This window comes from Schistosoma mansoni, chromosome 4 (assembly GCF_000237925.1).
Source record: "Schistosoma mansoni strain Puerto Rico chromosome 4, complete genome".
NCBI lineage: Eukaryota > Metazoa > Platyhelminthes > Trematoda > Strigeidida > Schistosomatidae > Schistosoma > Schistosoma mansoni.
Genome location: NC_031498.1, coordinates 12,481,568 through 12,501,933, shown reverse-complemented (window position 1 = coordinate 12,501,933; position 20,366 = coordinate 12,481,568). Strand labels below are relative to the sequence as shown.

General features: G+C 32.5%; 1 protein-coding gene across 1 annotated transcript; it reads left to right on the top strand.

Annotated features, from left to right (window-relative positions):
* Positions 1-16,085: 16,085 nt before the first annotated feature.
* Positions 16,086-19,193, top strand: Smp_145400 (putative dynein heavy chain; the record flags this gene model as incomplete). Its single annotated transcript, XM_018796855.1, has 3 exons — positions 16,086-16,139; positions 16,242-16,484; positions 18,361-19,193. The coding sequence occupies 3 exons, from the start codon at positions 16,086-16,088 to the stop codon at positions 19,105-19,107; spliced, it is 1,044 nt and encodes a 347-aa protein (XP_018651954.1). The 3' UTR covers positions 19,108-19,193.
* Between the last annotated feature and the right edge of the window lie 1,173 nt (positions 19,194-20,366).

The following is a 20,366-nucleotide window of genomic DNA, read 5'->3' as shown; positions in this document are numbered from 1 at the left end:
AGATTGTAATCAATTGTGTATTCATTCAATCCATCATTCACCAAGTATGAATATTAAAAAAGAACATATCAGGTCTAGCAAAAAAGATAAAGATAAATTATTCTTTTTTTCTCTAATAAACAAGGAACCATTTAAGTAATATTTTATGTATCATATTTCTGAAATTCTTTTATTCATAATCATTTTGATATTAGGACAATGTGTGTGTGGATGTGGATGTACAAAACTTCTATGGATTTTCAAAGGAAAATCTTTTTTTTAAAAATTACTTCATGTAAATTAGTCGGACAAAACTTTGATCTGTAACTTGTTTTGTCAACAAGCTGCGGTTATCCTCAACGTTTTTTTTTGGAGTTCAGTGAACATATCGTTTTCAACCCTTTTGAATGGTTTTGATATATTTGAGTGAAATTTTCATCAAAAATTTCATCTTAAGAGTTTGGAGTTATTCGCAAATTCTTTTTATAAACATATGAATGTAGCACAGTACATGAGGCCATATGAAAAATACAAATATTATGAAAGTTAGATCTTGAAATAAAAACCCTTTATGAAAATTAAACTGTAATATATAGCACTCACATATTAGGTGAACGGGAAAATGACGGAAAGTGGTGAGTAGTACACGCTGAGTGAACATTCAAAAAATTGAGGATAATCTCATCCTTTTCGAATACCACTTTTTTATTAAACATTGTTGGATAAATGGGTAGTCAGTAGAAATCGAATATTCACTCATCAATTACTTAAATATGAGACACATTTTAAGTTTCAGGGCTAATGATACTACTTGGTTCCCGAAAACGGAGAACATGGGGATCGATTTGAACTGGGGACTGAATGGCTGAACTAACCAGTAAATCATCGCTTCACACTATGTGATCTAATGGCATCATGCAATTGTAAATCCTGTATTTTATCAGGTGTACGCTTACGTGTATACATTTATGCGGAGTTTCAATGTCAGTCAGTCAGTCAGTCACAACGTAGAACTTCGTACGTACGTACATCAGTTGAAGTTGCCATACCACATTAGCACAGAGATGAAGTTGTCGATTCAAATCCCATAGTGGTAGAAGTAGTAAGAGTATAAGCATTATGTGAAAGATTAGGGTTTGAAGATGTTATTCAAGGAGTATAATACAGTGAAATAAATTTGAAAAGAGAAAAAGGATAGGGACATGAAGAATTCAGAAGATTAGAATTTGGTAGAACACAAAGAGTGGATGCACCTTCGCCATTGCAAACGATTTTGAGCCATGTCATTCAAGGTCTCTAACCATCGGTTGATATGATCTCGCGGATCCCAACCAGGTAGTCTACACCTACCAACATGGCTCAGTCCACTTGTCAGTGACTTCATGGATTTGTGCCACGTTTTGGTCTGGCCGCCCCTAGCTTTCTTCCAACCTACTCCTATACCATGGAACATTGCACGTCTGGGTAGTCGGTGGTTGGGCATACGTAACACGTGTCCCAGCCATCTCCACTGATGAAGTTTCACTACTTCATCAATCGATTTGCCATCCTTACCTAGTATCCGTGTCCTAACAACTGCATTACTTACTCGGTGGTCCCACGATATACGAGCAATGTTTCGAAGACACCTATGATCGAATACTAATAGTCCGCGAATATCTCCTACTCTTACCGACCATGTTTCACTGTCATAAAGTAAGAGTTTCAATGTGGGACGAAACAACTGTACGATCATTTTTGTTTCTTTAGCTTATATCAATTCAAAAGTAAACTGACCTGCTGAATTTCTATATTTACCAGTTCATGACATCTGTTCAATTCTACATATTGACACATAGTTAATAAAGTATATGTTAAATATATGAATGTAACTGTTAGAATAGATAAGATTTGACTAACTAAAATACTAGATTGATAGCAGTTAGTTTCAACTAATAATACTACTGTTATTATTCATATTGTATAAACATTGTGTTAACATAGTAACTTTATCACCAATTTTACATTTCATTAGTTTTTTCTACAAAAAAACATTTCTATCCATACTCAAATATATAAAAGAAAATTAATGTGCTCAATAATTAGCTTTAGTTAAACTACTCAAATAAAGTCAGAAAATGATATGATATCAGTTGATTTATTTTTAAAATAACATTTACCCATTCAACTCCTCTACCCGCACTCAAATTTATCTAATTATTGAAATATGAAAGTGTAATAAACAACCAGGATATCTTAACAGGTATGTTAAAGTAAAAAATAAAACAATCAACTCTTGTCTGTACTTAGACTTAGTAACTAAATTTAACTTTGTTTTAACCAAATTATTGTACCTACATTCTATTGTACATGGTCTTAATGACAGACAGACATACATTATATTTGTTTTCTCTGACTGATTAATTAACTGTTCCAAATAATTTGACTCGTGATAACCATTACTTTTAAATATATATTGGAGCGAAGTTCACATTACCGTAGTATTAGAAAAAGAACCACTTGTAACTATGGTAACTGAAAAAAAACAATAAAAAGGATAAAAGTATGTATCATCTATGCAGTTTTTTTTTAAAAAAAGAGTACGTTATGAGGTTATTTTTACTCAAACCAAAATCAGTTGTAGAACTACAGGAGGTCGAACTCAAGATCTTTAGATATGACAGCGAACACTGTCCATTTAGTCAATTTAGCCAAAATTCTATAATCCACATTTCTGACTTCAACCAGGTTATGGGAGTGCTCTAACTGCATATATACATAACTATATATTTTTTTCACGGGTACGTCACTAATCAACTCTCGAATTGGTTGACTTCAGAGGTTATGGTTTCCAATTCAAAGCAAATAGGCTTAAGATCTATTAAGTGTTAGGAAGCAATAGATGACTTATAATACACCATAAAAAAGCTTAGTTAAAATATCTTTATATGGCTCTCAGGAGGTTTATAATTGTTAAGGAACATTTATTTACCATTGTAGATAGGAAATGACAGGGTAAAAGGTGAAAATCACCAAATACATATTCTTGATGTAGAATTTTGTTATAAAACTTCAACTACCTAAGTCCAGATCAATGTGATTTTTATTGCTGTATGATTATACCACAATGATATATTTCAATATAATTATAAAAGGTACTCACTTTAGGATCACATTCTAGACATGTATTCTTTGTGTGAAAAACCTGGTTAAAATTATGCTATAGTTGATGTTTAAACAGAGGCTGGATTATAAATTACGCCTGCCGCAAGGTCTGAAGGTCAACTGTTTGAGTTAAGTGATATGCGTAGCCAATAACGCCGATGGTTGAACAGTTGCAAACAGGTGTCCAGTTCCGTCTAATTACCATTGCTTGTCCAAATGATTGTAGTTAAAGGTGAAAATTACTATGATTAAATTGCGAAAAATCTTCCTGACAGACCACTGGGTAGTGACTCGTATTATGCTTGCTTTTCCTTGATATTGATTAATTTATATAGACCAAGTTTTATTGTGCTAACAAGTCTAAATGACTAGAAATCTTGTGTACCATATTTTGATTTTATGTTCTTGGATATATAGGAAACCATAGACCTAGGTCTCATGCAAGTTGACAATCTTCAAGTAAGATATACCCAGTCTTGATCACTTGACGCTAGTTTAAAGCCCACTGGGAGGGTCGGCCCTTTCATGTTTGAAATCACCTCTTGCTGACAAGCGCTGAACATTACGAAACCTATGCTTATAGTTTCCTGGCGACCACTTTCAGCCATAAAGCATAAATAAAGTTAAAATTCCGACTTATATACTCCATTGGCTTATTTTTACAGTGAAATATCATGAAGACTCATTAGTTGATAATAATTAACATTCGCTCATATTATTTTTTGAATGTCTGAACTAAATGATACGCTTCAAAATAATCTTATTTATTTTATTAACATTGGATGATAACATCAGATGCGTTATATTATAAAGTAAATCACTTACTAAAAGTGTGCTATTCCTCGTCATTTATTTTCCCGAACTAAAATAATGAACATACTTCGAGAAATCAACACAGTATGATCATATATAATGGTGACAGTCAACTGGTACCAAGGATGAACACTTTATGCTACTTCATGAGGAAAATACGACTACTAGTAACTTTGTGGCTTGAGCTCTTGTTTCAATCCTACGAAAAAATCAACACAGATCCATTAACATCCCGTTGACGTGTTTAGAGTAGGTCAAAGCAAGTTTTTTCGGTTCCCTTTCTAGTGATTAACATACTTAATTAGTATAGTCTAGAAATTGATGTGTATATTTAACTTAAGACCACTCACTTTTACTCATACTGGTCGGTAACCAATAAAATTCCTGGAGGTTGCTAAAATTACAATGCAAACTGTTACTGCATTACAAAGAAATTACGAATATACTCATCGATTTTGAAGTTTAACCAATTCGTTTAACTTTGATTATCGAGCTTTATGATAAATAGGGCTACATTTACAAAAATGTAACCAAACATGAACAATTGCGATCATATTGCTTGATAACCAAAGAAAACGCATTTGGAATATATCTTTTTACCAGGTGAAATCTATCAAATTGTACATAAAATGATTCGAAGTAAAAATCACTTACGTTGACGACAATAATTTTGAAACATTCGAAACCTCTGTCAACTTCCAGTTTCAGTTATCAGATTGTCTTGATTCCAACCTTGTTTAATTGCTATTTGTTATCAAATGCTTTCATTGTTAAATGTACGTGTACTGTATTGTGTTTACCGAGTCTTCAGTCCACTTTCTCACTTGTTCTATTCTCTTCCAGATTCTCCCAAAAATGATGGCCTTAACACAACGCCCTAGGCACATAGAGTACCTCCAGGCCAGACGAATATCTACCAATGTCTGAACGCTACAAGACTTCTTTCAAAAGTCAGGTAAAAGTAACTTATGACTGAAAAGATTTTAATGGAAATACACAAGTTATACTTCATTCTGAATGAGACCCAACTGACTGAGGATTGTCGATAGCAAGGAAAGAAATATGCAACTACAAGTTACACAATTACTCTACACTGTATTCACATTTACTTTAATACCTAATAAATCAGTCAGACGAAATAACCAAAAAAACGAGTAGACTTAATAATGTTTGAAAATTATCGACAAACAAATTTACATAATTTTCACTCAATACTTCTTAATCGGTTGATTGATGTGAATAGTCGATGATAACACTAGGGAATACATGTAGATACATTTATACGCCCATAATTCTGGTCGCCTCAAAACTGTGATTAGCCTTAACTAAACTTATACATAAAATAAGTCATTTCTACAAATGAATAAGCTAACTACTGTCACTATGATAACAACAGAATTGGTATTGATATGCGTCATATTATAAGTATAATATTTAACAAAACGATTCATAAAAACAACCAAGGCTTACTTGTGAACACAGTGTATCTAATCAGTGAAATTACCAAATAAACCTTCAAGATGAAACTGGATAAAACCAGATGAAACCATTCATTGTCACATTTTTTTACAAATGACTAAACTAGAACTATGGGAATATTTGAGAAAACTTGAAAAATTGTAAACCAATCATGGAACTTTTACTAAGAGCATAATGTTTAACTTCAAGGTCATTTCAGTGTTGAAAACGCACAAGCATGAACTGTCACGGGTAGATTGTGCTATATACACAACATTTAGACAAACATGTACACGTTCTCTATTTAATTCAACTTATTTAATATAGGTATATACTCTACCCCTCCAGTCACACCACCATACTAATTTCCTAAAGCCCTGGTAGAAAGATTTAACAGGTGGTGGAGTTCAGTAACCCAACGAGGTCACTGAACATTTGTTAACAGGGTTAGACTTGTTTCAACATGATATAAATTTCATAAACCAATCCACTTTTTGTTTCATTTGACCTTGAGGACTCACGCATAAGAAATCCACATGGCATGCGTTTAAAAAATTGTGTGAAATGAAGCCATTACATGAATTTTCAAAATATACTTATGAGCTTTTGGACTCAGATTAGAATTAGAAGAATGCTAGACTATTTTATCTATACGGTAATCCGTCTACCTATAGAGTTTTGGATAGTAGGATCAAAATTGTCTGAAATACTTCAACCTTTTCAAATGATCATAGCTAAGTTTTTATTTGATTAACTAGGAGAACTATCAATGCAATAAACGCACTAGCCAATGTAGGATATATTTCACTCGATTGTATTTGTCACCATCATCATTTATCAAACATATTATCTGTATTGATTAAATGAAACAATACAGTGGAAACAATTCCAGTTTCCCCTTAACATACATGAGTCTGAATCATGAGTAAAACATTAATGAATAATGTGGTTAACCTGAAGAACTTCATTCAAAGTTTAGTTAGTTAACTAATTTCGTTAATTGAAGTTAGCCTCAATGTTCAGCAACTTTATTGTGCCCACTGGATTTGGTCAATCTTCCGTTCATGTATGATGTGTATGGTGGTATTGCAGTGCAACTTCTATAAATCATTTCATTTTAACCCTTAATGTTTGCTATGTTTGTGTATTTCATCCTATGTAACTGACTGTGGTACACTGGATATATCCAAAGTACATAGCTATGAATAATTCCAGTAGTTTACTTCGGTTGTGATATGAATCCTTCAAACAAATGGATATTTCATCATTATTTTAAGTTTTCAGAGTTAATTAGGTAAAAATCATAGGATCTAGGCTTTCTGTCAATTGCTAATCGTCTTGCTAACTTACTTGTGCCCGTTACCTCTCGCCGAGCATAGGCCACCGATCAGTACTCTCCAACCAACTATGCCATGAGCTCTCCTTTCTATTTGTTCCCAAGTGCTCCTCATTCCTTTGATGTCTACCTCCAATTCCCGAAACAATGTGATATTTGATCAGCCTTTTTTCTCTGAGCCTTGAGAATTCCAAGTAAGAGCTTGCCTCGTGATTTTTGTACCGTAATATATATCCGTCTTTTACTAATTTCCTCACCAGCCAGAAGCTGATTTGTTCTCTCTCACAGTAAGTTCTTACCGATGGTGTCCGGTCAACGGAGATGGAAAGTCTTACGCAGACAGTTCCTTATAAATATCTGTACCTTTTTGGCAATGGTTGTAGTAGTTCTCCAAGTTTCATCTCCAAACAGTAGAACTGTCTTGACGTTCGTAATGAAGATTCTCACTTTGATATTCGTTGACAGTTTTTCTGAGTCCCATATGTTCCTCAGTTATAGGGATGCTTCTGTTACTTTGCCAATATAAGCCTTTAAATATGCATCATCGATGATGCTTCCCAGATATGCGAAAGTTTCTACCTCTTCCAGATCTTTTCCACCAAATGTGATTGGGTTGGTGTTCTCTGTGTTGTATTTGAGAAGATGAAGGTCATCAGGATTGTATGACTTATTTGTGCAATACATTTCGAACAATCTGATCACATCTAATATACTTGTTATGATATTTGATATGATAAATAAAAGGTTAACTAAACAGATTTTTCATATAAAATATCTTAACCGGTATATTATATCTGGTCAATATCGAGGCATTACGCACAGTATGCACATATGTCAATAAGAGACTGACCAGTTGCAGTCCTAAGCATCAATGGAAAGATTCAAACAAACAATACTAAGTGAATGTGGTCAGATTGTTCGAAATGTATTGGGCAAATACATCACATAATCCTGATAACTTTCGTCTTCTCATTGAATTATCGAAATTTATTAAAGAGGTTAATTGTTTTAAATTTCAATGACTCCATTGTTTTTGGTTTATCATTGGAACTTGTAGAAATTATCTTCTTGAACAAATAATAATTATTAAATGATCTGGGATTGTAGAAATCTTGTGTAATTTATGGATGTTTTTTATGTGTTTAAAAATTTTTTGAAAAATATACAGTCGCAGAGCTGTTGAAAGGTTATATGCGTTCGTATCAGTTACCTGGTAGTAAATCGATAAATTGGATACGGATAGTTTGGTGATTTAATGAACTTTGATAACGTGTTACACAAATCATATCATGCTTTTTCTAGTTAAAAATGAATATTTACCCAAAAATTTTGCACGACATTATTGATTTATGAATGTTTTCATTCTGAACGGATATCATATAAAGAAGTGTTAAACATTGTTGGAAATGATATAAATTGGACAAGGTGATCTTGATCACTGTTAGATGCATGCTGATGGTTGTCACTCCCTGATTGCTCACACACTAGATGTTTCTTCTTGAGAGGTTTGCAAAAAGCGGACTAGATATAAATTCACTTAGTATTGTTTGTTTGAATCTTTCCATTGATGGTTTAGGACTGCAACTGGTCAGTCTCTAATTGACATATGTGCATACTGTGCGTATTGCCTCGATATGGCCTAAATTCACATGCATGGTAAGCAAAGATGGATAGTGGCTAGCAGTGGAATCCAGGACGCGCGTTTCGTACCATTTGGGACTAGTCAGCTGGATGTACCTGCATCTCAGATTTGATGTTGACTCTTGGACTCGAACCCGGTACCGTCCGCTTCAAACGCGTTATCCACTCAGCTACTGAGTTCTGACAACCACCGGCTAGATATAGCTTTAAAGAATTGAGAGCTTGACAGTAAACCTTAAGGGACAATAAGTTGAAGTCGGTTATATATGGTTATCTTGTGTGAAGATTTTTGTGCTTTCATTCCGTGTTTTCATAGAATGATTGCTAGTAACGGAAATGAGTAAGGTAAGGTGAGGTTAGCTATTGCTAGGGCTGATCCTTTCTAGCACCTCCTTCCTTTGTGAGAAAGCACCATTGTTGCTAGTTCTAGTTGTTCTAGAGAAATACTTTATTGCCATCACACAGTTGTACAGTAGGCATTGTGACTTTATCCTCGAATCTTGGTTTTGCTGCTTTTGGTTTGATCGTTTTCCAGACGTTCTGGTTTACATACTAGAACGTAAAGAAACTAGTGTTCTACTTTTCACAGTGATATTGTGACAATGTAACATGGAATAGTAACCATAAAGATAGCAGCTAAAGTAGGGCTACTGAAAACCGGTGGGTATTGGATAAGATTTTAGCCCTAGTTTCAAATTCCCTGAGCAAACAAATGAAATAAATAACTTTGAATTAGTGGGGAAAATAGCATTAAGTTAATAAACACGATGAAAACTTTTCAGCATAAGAAATTCTCTTTTCAGCGATATCATTTACCGAAGCTGTATGATCATATTGATAGTTCTTTTTACACATAAAGGTCTATCATAAAACAGAGAATCGTTGCATCATTAACAGAGGTATTGAAAGTTAATCAAAATATAAAGTTATGTAACTGTTGAAGTGTGTTAGGAATGAAAGTAATATTTTGTAACGAGATATGAAAGTTTGTCCACTTGATGATTTTGAAGAAAATAGTGAAGAAAACGAATGTATGCTCGAAAACGAATTACAAAGTAAGAAGAGGGTGTTACAACTATGGTAAACTAAGTAACTGAACATATTGCTTTAAAATCTAAAGACCTGGTTTACATTGATGAACTTCCAAAGCCACCACTGTTTCCAAGTTTTAATCCAGCTACCCTTAGAACTAGTCCGCTATAAATCAATAATGATTTTAAATGAGGATACTCGTGAAGATGTTCAGTAATTGAGCTATTGACTGATTTGCATTGATTTTTCGATAATCATGATGGATAGTGTTCATTTACGCTTTTGCAAGGATCACGCTTTGTGCGGACAATATGATATGCTCTAAAGGAGCAATTAAACTGTTAAAAAAAACAGTGAGATGGCTCAAGGCATCAAGTTGTCTTTGACATATTTGGAAATACGTACCACTGGAAAGTAACCCAGTGGTCTTAGTGATTGAGAGATCATTGTGAGACCTGAAAATAATTACTGCACAGATCCCTTTTCACCAGAACCAAAACTTTTGAGTATGCAAAATGAAATTCAGGACTTGTCTTTTATGCTTTTGTATACTTCGTGTCAATAGATATTCGTCTTTCCATAGGGATTATTTTCTATTCATTTAATGAACACTTGCTATCGGTTCGTAATGGCAATAAAATTGACTGGCTAATTATTGAGACCTAGTGAAATTTAACATGGTTATAAATATTAATATATGTCGACTGCTTATTAAGGTCTATGATTTCTGGTATGGGGTTCCTCAGCAGTGCGTACCTACGATCCCGCAAGCGGGACGCGAACACAGAACCTTCTGTCTCGCGCGTGAATGCTTAACCCTCAGACCATTGAACCGGCATCAAACGGTGCTAATGTCTAATTTCAACCAATTCACGAAATTACGCGACCATCTTCCATTGTCTAAGGTAGATATCCATCTCTACTTGACACAGATTAGCTCCACTGGTCACAGCTTCTAACTAGAACTCCGAGAATTCACTCACGAAGCTAGTCACTTGTCAGGAGTCTCATACGAGGACGAAACGGCCGTCCAGTGCTTCCGGGTTTTCAATAGTAGTTTGACATAGATCCATTAATGATCTCAATCAAGAATTTAATTTTATTTATTTATTAATGGTTAATCGAAAGATTAAATTATAGAACTACTGAATGGTTTATCATATAAAAGGTTTTTGACCTCAATGCTAAATAACATGGTCTTCAGAACTGTAAAAATTAAGAAATACATTATTACTATTATTTGAACTTTGACACAGAGTTTTGTCTTTTATTAAACACGTGCCAATATAATCAATATTATGATAGATCACAGTTATTGTATCTAACATTTTTGAAAAAATCTAAACAATTTTTTTGGACAAAATGACCTCACGAGATTATTGATACTTTTTGGAGATGTTGGGTTTACTGAGCTGGATGATTCAATCATGTACCTCATTCTGAGGTACAAGAATTTCCTATTTTCAATATCCTATTGCGTAATCCATGTTAGATATTAGTTTGGAGTAAATAAAATTAGCTGGGTAAACTTAATTGTACAGTTTAACTTCAATTGATGTTGACTAAACCTAATATAATGTTAACAATTTAAATATTTCATTTAAAGTAGCTTTCTCCCATTATATTTATAATATCTAACTTGATATTTTACGGCCCAATTTCGTTAACCTGAATGAATATAATAAATAACCTAGTTGATTTATTGGGATCTTCTCTTCATCAAATAGATGAGACACAAAATGGGGGAGTATTTGTTCCTTCCACTTAAGCAAGAAATGAACATTGACCAAACCTGCGTATGAATGAACTTCAAAATCTAATCGATAACCTAGATATAATCATTTCATTTGTGTTTTATCCTCCTTGAAATAATCTACTTCAGTGTAATAGGTTCTTCTAAGACTAAGATCCAGCATATTCATTATTGAATATTTATTCTAGCAACTTATCACTATTGTGTTTAGTCATGAACGAATATTTATAAACACGTGGTCTTATCTAAATAAAGTGTTGTTCAGTTATATTATTGAATTCAATTAGTCCATAGAAAACCGGAAGTTGTCCACATTAATTGGCGTATTGATGGAGAGAGAGACAGTGATGAATTTAAGAAAGGTTGGATAAATTACAATACTACTGTAATGTAAATAAATAAAAGCCTGTTTATATTGTTATCTAAATATTACAGCTATATGGTACATTGTATCTCATAAAATGTGATGCCTAGGCTACTACACATCTTTAAATAATATACTTTAGCTTAATTAAAACAAAGTCATTTAAACTTCAAATTTAATGTTGATGATTAATTATCACCTATATTTTAATAAAAGTGATACTATGAATAAAAATTTTGTTTAAATGAATGATTTTTTAAAAATTAATTATTACATTAAAATATTTAATATGATAGCTAGGCTTAATTACTATGTTCGAATTGTCTGATTTGAAACTATGGCGAGTTTTATTATCTTTGTTATTATGCATGCATATCATTCTTAGATGAACGTTTTGAAACAATCCGGTTATTTTATCACCAAATTTATCTAAATTTCTAGGATAAATAGTTAGTACTTACTTACGCCTGGTACCCCTAGTGGAATAGCATAGGACATCCATCATCATTCTCCATCCAACTCTGTCCTGGACAGTTCTTTCCAGTTCTTTCCAGCTGTTATTCATCCTTTTCATGTCTGCTTCCGATTCCCGACGCACTCTGTTCCTTGGTCTTCCTCATTTCCGTTTCCTTTCAGGATTGCAAGTTAGGGATTGCTTCTTGACGCAGTTTGGTGATTTCCTCAATGTATGTCCAGCCCTTCAACAGCATTTTTTCATAATTTTCTCTGCAATTGCAAGTTAGCTTGTTCTCTCTCATAGTACAACTGTTTTGACCTTCGTATTGAAGATTGTGACTTTGATACTGGTTGACAGTTTTTCTGAGTTCCATATGTTATTTAACTGTAGGAATGCCAGCCTTGCAAACAGTTAATAATTTTGCTATTATTATTATTATTGTAACCGAAGTTTCTTCCAACCTCTAAGTCTGTCATTTTCATCAATTCGATCAGTGATTACGTAATTTCAAGAAGTAGAAATATAATAAAATTGTTAATCAGTAAATCTTACTTTAGAGCTGTAACGATCTCTTTTAGAGTACTTTCAAAATAAACATATAACCATTGTAATAGAGGATTAACCGCTCAAAGAGTAGCAAAGAGAATGAAATAAATCTTATAGATTCCTCGGCAAATTATGATAATTAATTGACATAGTTGTTTCACAACATCTAATCCTATTTCTTTGATTAGTATTTCAATTTTAAATGTATTGAAGACAATCTAAAAGATAACATGAATTTCATTCAATACTAGAAACCGTAATTGCGTTGATTTACTGATGATGATGAACCAATCTAAATATTTATCCTCAATGATTGTTAAGAAATTCTCATAAACCAATGGGATGAAGACATGGAAGTTAAGTGAGTTGTAAGTTTTAAGAAGAAGGTTAATTATTTTCTAACTAAGACTGCTGAATTTTATTTCAACGTCTAATGTACGTTACCGTTTTTTCTTTTTCATTCCGTAGGAATCGTGAAATTTTTTTCATGTACACAAGCTGCTTAGAATACTGGTATTCACTCATAAGACAAACAAATTATGCCTACTTTTTACTAGATATTTAAATTTGAAAAAAAATATTGATTAGTAAATTTGATTCTGAATCATAGCAAGAAAAATTTCAATCGGTCTCTTACCACTGATGCTCATAGACCTAAATAACAAGTCTATGAATAAATATCTCCCAGTACGATTCTTAGAAGAATAATTCATTTAGTAAGTACACTATGTGTTTCTTATCAGTCCTTAGTTGGTTTGAAGCAACCACTACATAAAAAATATTTCAGCATCTTTAAAATTGCTAAAACTGTGGCTTCACACTAAGCATTGAGTTATATTCAGGATTTGTGAACTAGATATTGACTGAATAACTGCCATTTAGTTCAATTAAAATAGGTACTATTTAACTAGTTTACTTAAATATGATCATATTTTTATTTCTTATTCACATGGCAACTTAATAGTACAACATTTAGTGATTCAAACAAGCTGATATCTTTGTACCAATAATTTAGTTTAGTAAAACAGGTTACCCTGATGTTATACAAATTAAACAACGAATATCGTATGTAAAAATACTAGTCAGGTTTTTTGTTGCCATAGTGATCTCTCCTGTATAGTTATTAGCTAGAACTTAGATCACTTTATTATTCTTGTTACTAATGTTACACATATCCTCTTATTATCAATTTGTACTTTTTACCGATTATTTGTGGTTGTCATCTGTTTCATTATAATCATTAACTCATATATTGCCTTGATTGGCTGAATATCTTTATATACCCTTATAAATATTCATATATATTTGTGTAAAGCATAGTGACAACGTAATCACTTATGTGTTCTTTCAAACTATCAATTATCATCTAGGATTTTTTTTCCTGGCTAGATAGTAATAATTTGTCACTATTTCAATCATCAACATGAGTTTGAAGCTCTGAAAATATCATTATTTGTCTTTAGGCATGAAGTCATACCTTGCTAATGTGATGAAAACGAATAAGAAATATAGGAACAAAGCCTTGTAGTTTCTCGAAATGCTATTCGGTAACTTTAGCACAGATAATGTTGTGTTCTACGGAATTTTATACATAATCAATAGAATGACTTAGTGAATGGTTTAGAAATAATGATCTATTTGTTAAAAGTTCATTTTATAAACTCATAAGTCTACCTAAACTGAATACTTTTAGGAGCCATTCACCTTTATTGTAATTACTGTTACTTATACACAAACATTGTTACTTGAACGAATAGAAGGGCAGAGTACGTTCATTCTCCCACCATTGTTTTTATTCACCAACCATATGTTTCATGTTATTTTTATAGTTATTATTATTAATATTAGTTTCATTTAATGTTATTGCTTTTTTTTCAATCACCAGACTACTTACTTTGATCAAATTTATGATTTACTGTACGAAATTAAGAGAGACTATATCCTTTCTTCTCTTCTCACGAACATATGCACATTGAACTACACATTGCATTTCATTCTTTGTTAAATATAATTGAAGTATCATCTGTCTTTGGTTTTTTTGTTCAAATTATTTTTACTAACAATACTGACACTAAAATGACACATTGAACCCTTTCACATATATATGTAAGTTAAGTATCATAGTCTTGATTTAGGATAATAGAGACGGTGAGGATCTGGATTAGAACAAGTACCTATGACTTTTGAAATGTATTTTTGTGATACAACCCAAATTCATATAGCACGTTTTTGCCTGGATAAACATTCTAGTGATATGACTCATACATGGGGTAAGTGGTAATGTGGGTAGAATAATTGTATTTCTCGTCAGAATGATAACTGAAAATACTTATATACATGGTTAAGAGACGGGTGAGAATACAAAGTATCATGATCCCCTATTTTTTCTGAATATACTACAACTAACATCTTACATTGTAAATAGATTTATCTTGTCACAAAAAATACACTACAATTTAGAAGACAAGTAAACTGATTTGTAAAGTGATAGTATATGCTGACAACTTAACTCTTAAGTTTTGATGCTTTAAAGTGTTAGAGTAGTTTTGTTTAAGTAACTAGATATATCGTGTTAGCAAGCTATTAATGGAAGGTGGATAACATTTTCAATGTTTTAAGAAGTTAACTAGATCAAATGTACACCAGTACATAATCTTTATAGATAGATCCACAAAGATAAGTTGTCATATTGTTTGGTTCGTGGCTTGTGTAAAAACGCTGATGATGTAGTGAACAAAGTCGCGTAGTATCATAATGGTTACAAAGGGTTATCGAGGTTTTTCCATTGTTTGTTAAATGTAGGGTCTCTTCAGTTTGGAATGGAGTATTCCAATTAATGGAATTCCTTTTTTTTTTAATATTTCGACGCATTAATATATACACATTCTATCACCGATATCGAATTGATATGACCAGTGAGTGCTTCATTTATTTGTGTCTCACTAATGACGAACTTGTGTTTAAGAGTAGACTACTTTCCTCTAGGAGAGTACAACCGACAGGGTAAACATTGTTTTTATTTTGGTATACTTTTTGATTATAGATGGATTAGTGAAATTGAAATTCGTTGGGTAACTATCTCTGGACAATTCCTTACTTACCACCAGTTCATAAATTTAGCTATTTACTTACAAGTCTTAAATACGATCAAACGTGTTTCTCGAATTTTGTTTAGATAATCTACTGGTTCTAAAGCTACCACCTATTGATTCCCAACAGTCGAACAACTTTCAAATTAAACATGAATTACTTCAATACATACCATTGATAACTAATCACCAGCAGGAAGTCTATGACCAATCCTTGACTATTTTCATTTATTAAAACATCAATGAATGACCTAAACATATTATTTGATATAATCTTAAATGGTGTGTTGTATCATACTTTGGAAAAAGTTATTACCCTTTTTCTTCTGAGTACATTACACAACAATGTTGTTTAATTAATAGAGAAGACAAAGCAGACTATGAATAAAACTCATTATATATTCATATATAAATAATATATACATACAAATGAGTGTATGGATAGTCTGAACATGATATCTGTTTGATGAACAATGGAAATTCCTTATACGAATTTGACTATTCCAGGCAATAAAACTAAATGTTTGGTATGTTCATATACATCAAAACATAATTCACAATTTAATGAAAACCATTTCAGTCAAGAATATACTACAATAGATTTCAACTTTCAATTGACCCATTCAAAGTGTCATAATGAATCAGTTTCAAAATCAGATTTAGATCATATAAATCAATTATCTGATCAAATTATTAATCCACAATTTCGTAAAAATGCTATCATTAACATTTGTAAATCAATTGATGATAATACATTGGATATAGGATATTTTATTTATTCACGTCCTGGTATAATAGCTGCATTACTTCTAGAAATTGTACAACATTATCCAACTGATAAAAGTATATCATTTTCCTCAGAATCATTTGAAGTAAGTCTGTGTGTGTGTTTGTAAAAATCATGGATTCATTTAAATATTTACCGCGAAATAAGTAAGGCTTGTTAATCTTCATTTATGAATTACTTTTTGTCAATGAAGTCATGTACTTCTGTGGATACAAAAACTTTATTTAAGTTAACTCGATGTCTTGTGTCTATCTTTTACATTGGTTTGAATATGATGTCTTAATTGTTAGAAATGGAGTATTTTTATAACTGAATGCCTTTGTGTGATATAAAAAACCCGTCATACACGTTACGAAAAACCGGACTTCCTCGATCAGCGTTGGTTGGAACTTGAAATATATATTTGTGTTATGTTAGTTTCGACGTTGGACGGAAGAGCTTGTTAGACTGGTAAATCATTTAGATATTAGAACCAATGTTTTAATTCTTAAGTGGGCAATGAAACAGTTAAAATGACAAGGTAAATATGTAGACTGTTATTTGATGGGCCAGCAAACTTATATATTAGTAAGGTTAAAGAATATAAAAATAACTTCCTGATGTCATTCCCATCAAGATCTATGATGTAAATTCATGAAATCGTTTTGATCTTAGAACACTTGTTAGAGTCAGAAAACCGAATTATGGTGTAAATTGAAAACTGAAAGCATTCTTAATCATTATATTTAGTAATATGTAAATAGATAAATGATAAATTTCCGGAGAGGATGCATTTCAACTTCAGAAATTGAAAAAGGTGAATGAAAGTAAACTGAGAAGAGTGCATAATGATCAAAGAGGTTATCAAAACACTGATTAATGAACGATTCCCCACACACTGAGTTTCAGAATGAGTAAACAGTTATGTAGTGAAAAGTTGCAAATGCTACACAACGTTAGACACTGATGTTTGCAACATTTAAAGACGCAAACTGTCATGTATCAGTGTAACCGATCATGTAACAGTTAACAAATTTATTTCGTAATATCTCCGGAATTTCTGTGATATTAAACTTATTTATTTGTAGATGAAAATCACAAAACAATGAAGGCACTAGTTCTGAACCCACATACACAAATATCCATGTTGTTGTGACGGTAACGATAGCTTATCGGTTAGAGGAAACAACTTTAAACTACTAGGTATCTAGTTTGAATCTCATCTCACCCACTTCAATTTGGATAGCTAAATAATATCTCCAACTCTCACACATAAGCATGTATCTTAAAACTGAGTACACGAGTCAATATTTGGTATATAATTTATATCATGTTGTAATTTACAAGTCTGAAGTAAAAGAGAAAATGTATTCTACCTTCGACATTACGGTATTCAAAAAAGTACAGGATTTAGATGAATGGTAAATAATGTGTACTAACGTAATGAGTTTACATATAACAAATTCCATTTATCGGATGAACAAATTTAGTGAAGTTGGAATTATAGTTAAAATTATGAGTCAATTGAAGCTAGACGACCAAAGAAAACCTGGAAGCACAGAACGGCCATTTCGTCCTATTGTAGGACTCCTCAGCAGTGCGCATCCACGATCTCACTTCGCGAGTTCGAATCCAGGACCTACCAGTCTCGCTCCAGAGCACTTGATCATTTCAACTATGAAAATACTGAAATCTCCACAAAACCCCTTCTGAAGTTAGAATTTTTCGCTCATTAACTGTTTTTTTTAATTATTTCTCTCCATCAAGTGCTCTGGAGCGAGACTGGTAGGTCCTGGATTCGAACTCGCGAAGTGAGATCGTGGATGCGCACTGCTGAGGAGTCCCACGATAGGACGAAACGGCCGTCCAGTGCTTCCAGGTTTTCGTTGGTGGTCTAGTTTCAATTGACTGATAATTTCAACTATAATTCCAACTTCACTAAATTTGTTCATTTCTGGTGTTCTTTTCTATCTATTTTTCAGATTATATGTTCAATCATTGGAATATTTCAACAAATTATATTGAACAACAAATTTCGTTGTGATTTTATTCGCACAGGTCTTTTAACATATCTATTACCTTATTTTAACATTGAAAGTCAAGCTGACAATATTGAACATTTACATATTAGTCTATTAAGTTTATATGTTACAGTATCAAGTAAACTATCAATGGATGAAATAGAATGTTTTCTTTTATCAGAATATAATACCTATCTCAATAATGAAGAAAGATTAGAAGGAGTTGACAAAGAAGAGAATTTTAACGATACTTATAATGTCTTAAACGATTTATTTATACACACTTTGAAAGCGTTAATTCAATGTAATACTGAAGTTGGGAAAAAGTTGGCACTTATCTTACTGGCTCGTTTATTGAATTCTAAGAATCAACGAACTCGTCTCTATCATAATGACAATTTATTCAACCAATTAATTTCATGTCTTACACAAATGATTCAATATGTAATACAAAAATTCACTAATGAAATACAACAACCACTGATATATAAAATTCAATTCTATAAAAAATATAAACGTTTATTACAATTTATAATGGAATGTTTTGATCAATTAATTATTGATTTAAGATTACGCAATCGATTACGTAATAGTTTACCAATTGAATTACGTTCTAATTTATTTTCTGTTATATTATTACATGATCAAGATGTTCAATTATGGCTTGAAAATATGTGGTTTCAATTGGGATGGGATAAAGTGAATTAAGAATGTGATTTACAGATTTATAATATAGTATCTTAATTTCATCGTTTAATGTTGTTTTTTTTAGTAAATATAAATATATTTTTTTCAATTGACTCATGATTTCAACTATGAAAATACTGAAATATCCACAAAACCCCTTCTGATCTATAATCATATGCTCAGTAGTGACTGACTGAAAGGAATGTTTCCTTGAGTTCTAGCAGGAAGCAGTGACCAGTGGAGTTCGACCAAGTATGTTGTAGAGATATCAACTCACTGAAGACAGTTGGTGAACGGTTGCTCAAACATAGTGGATTGGTTGAAGTTAGACATTAACACCGTTAGATGCTGGCTCAGTGGTCTATCGGTTAAGTGATCTAGCTCAAGACCAGTAGGTCCTGGGTTCGAATCTCGCGAGTGCGGGTTCGTGGATGCGCACTGCCGAGGAGTCCCACAATAAGACGGAACGGCCTTCCAGTGCTTCCAGGTTTTCTTTGGTCGTCTAGCTTCAATTGACTCATGATTTCAATTATGAAGATATTTTTTTCAGTTGTATACTGGTCAAACTTTTGTTCAAATGAGCAAGAAAGATTACGAATGGTCATTAAGTACTTTAAACAAAATAAGCCGACTTTTATTAAGGAAAATTATTTGACCGATATTGCTGTAAAATTAAGATAGTGTGATGAATGCTATTGATGCTGACAGATATAAGTAGTATTTATCGCCAATCGGAAGTGGAATGCCTAGAAGTAGAAGGTTGAGAAGATTGAAGGGAACAGAATGAGAACAAAGAGTGAATAAAATGGAAATGTAGGAACAATCAAGTCTGAGATGATTGATGGATTTTACTAAGAGATTCTGTAATTTTGTATTCAAATATATTTGGTTGTCCCCACTGGTGTTCTCGTTCACTATGTTGGTAGTACCTATGACTTTTGATTAATTGATTCTGTGGCGTGGATAGTTTCTGATTAACAATACGATTTTTCATACAATTTTTCCTTGTGATAAAATTAACTTAAACGAGAACAACGAACATAGCAGAATAATTAGAAAAGATACATTTCGTAGTTTATTTTCATCTGCTTACATACAGTCTAGAATTAATGATGTTAATTATAATCAGAAGCGGCTTTTTGTGGAGATTTAGTATTTGCATAGTTGAACGGATGAGTCAATTGAAGCTAGACCATCAAGGAAAACCTGGAAGTACTGGACGGCCGTTTTGCCCTATTGTGGGACGAGGTGGTGGATGCTCACTGCTGAGGAGTGCTTCC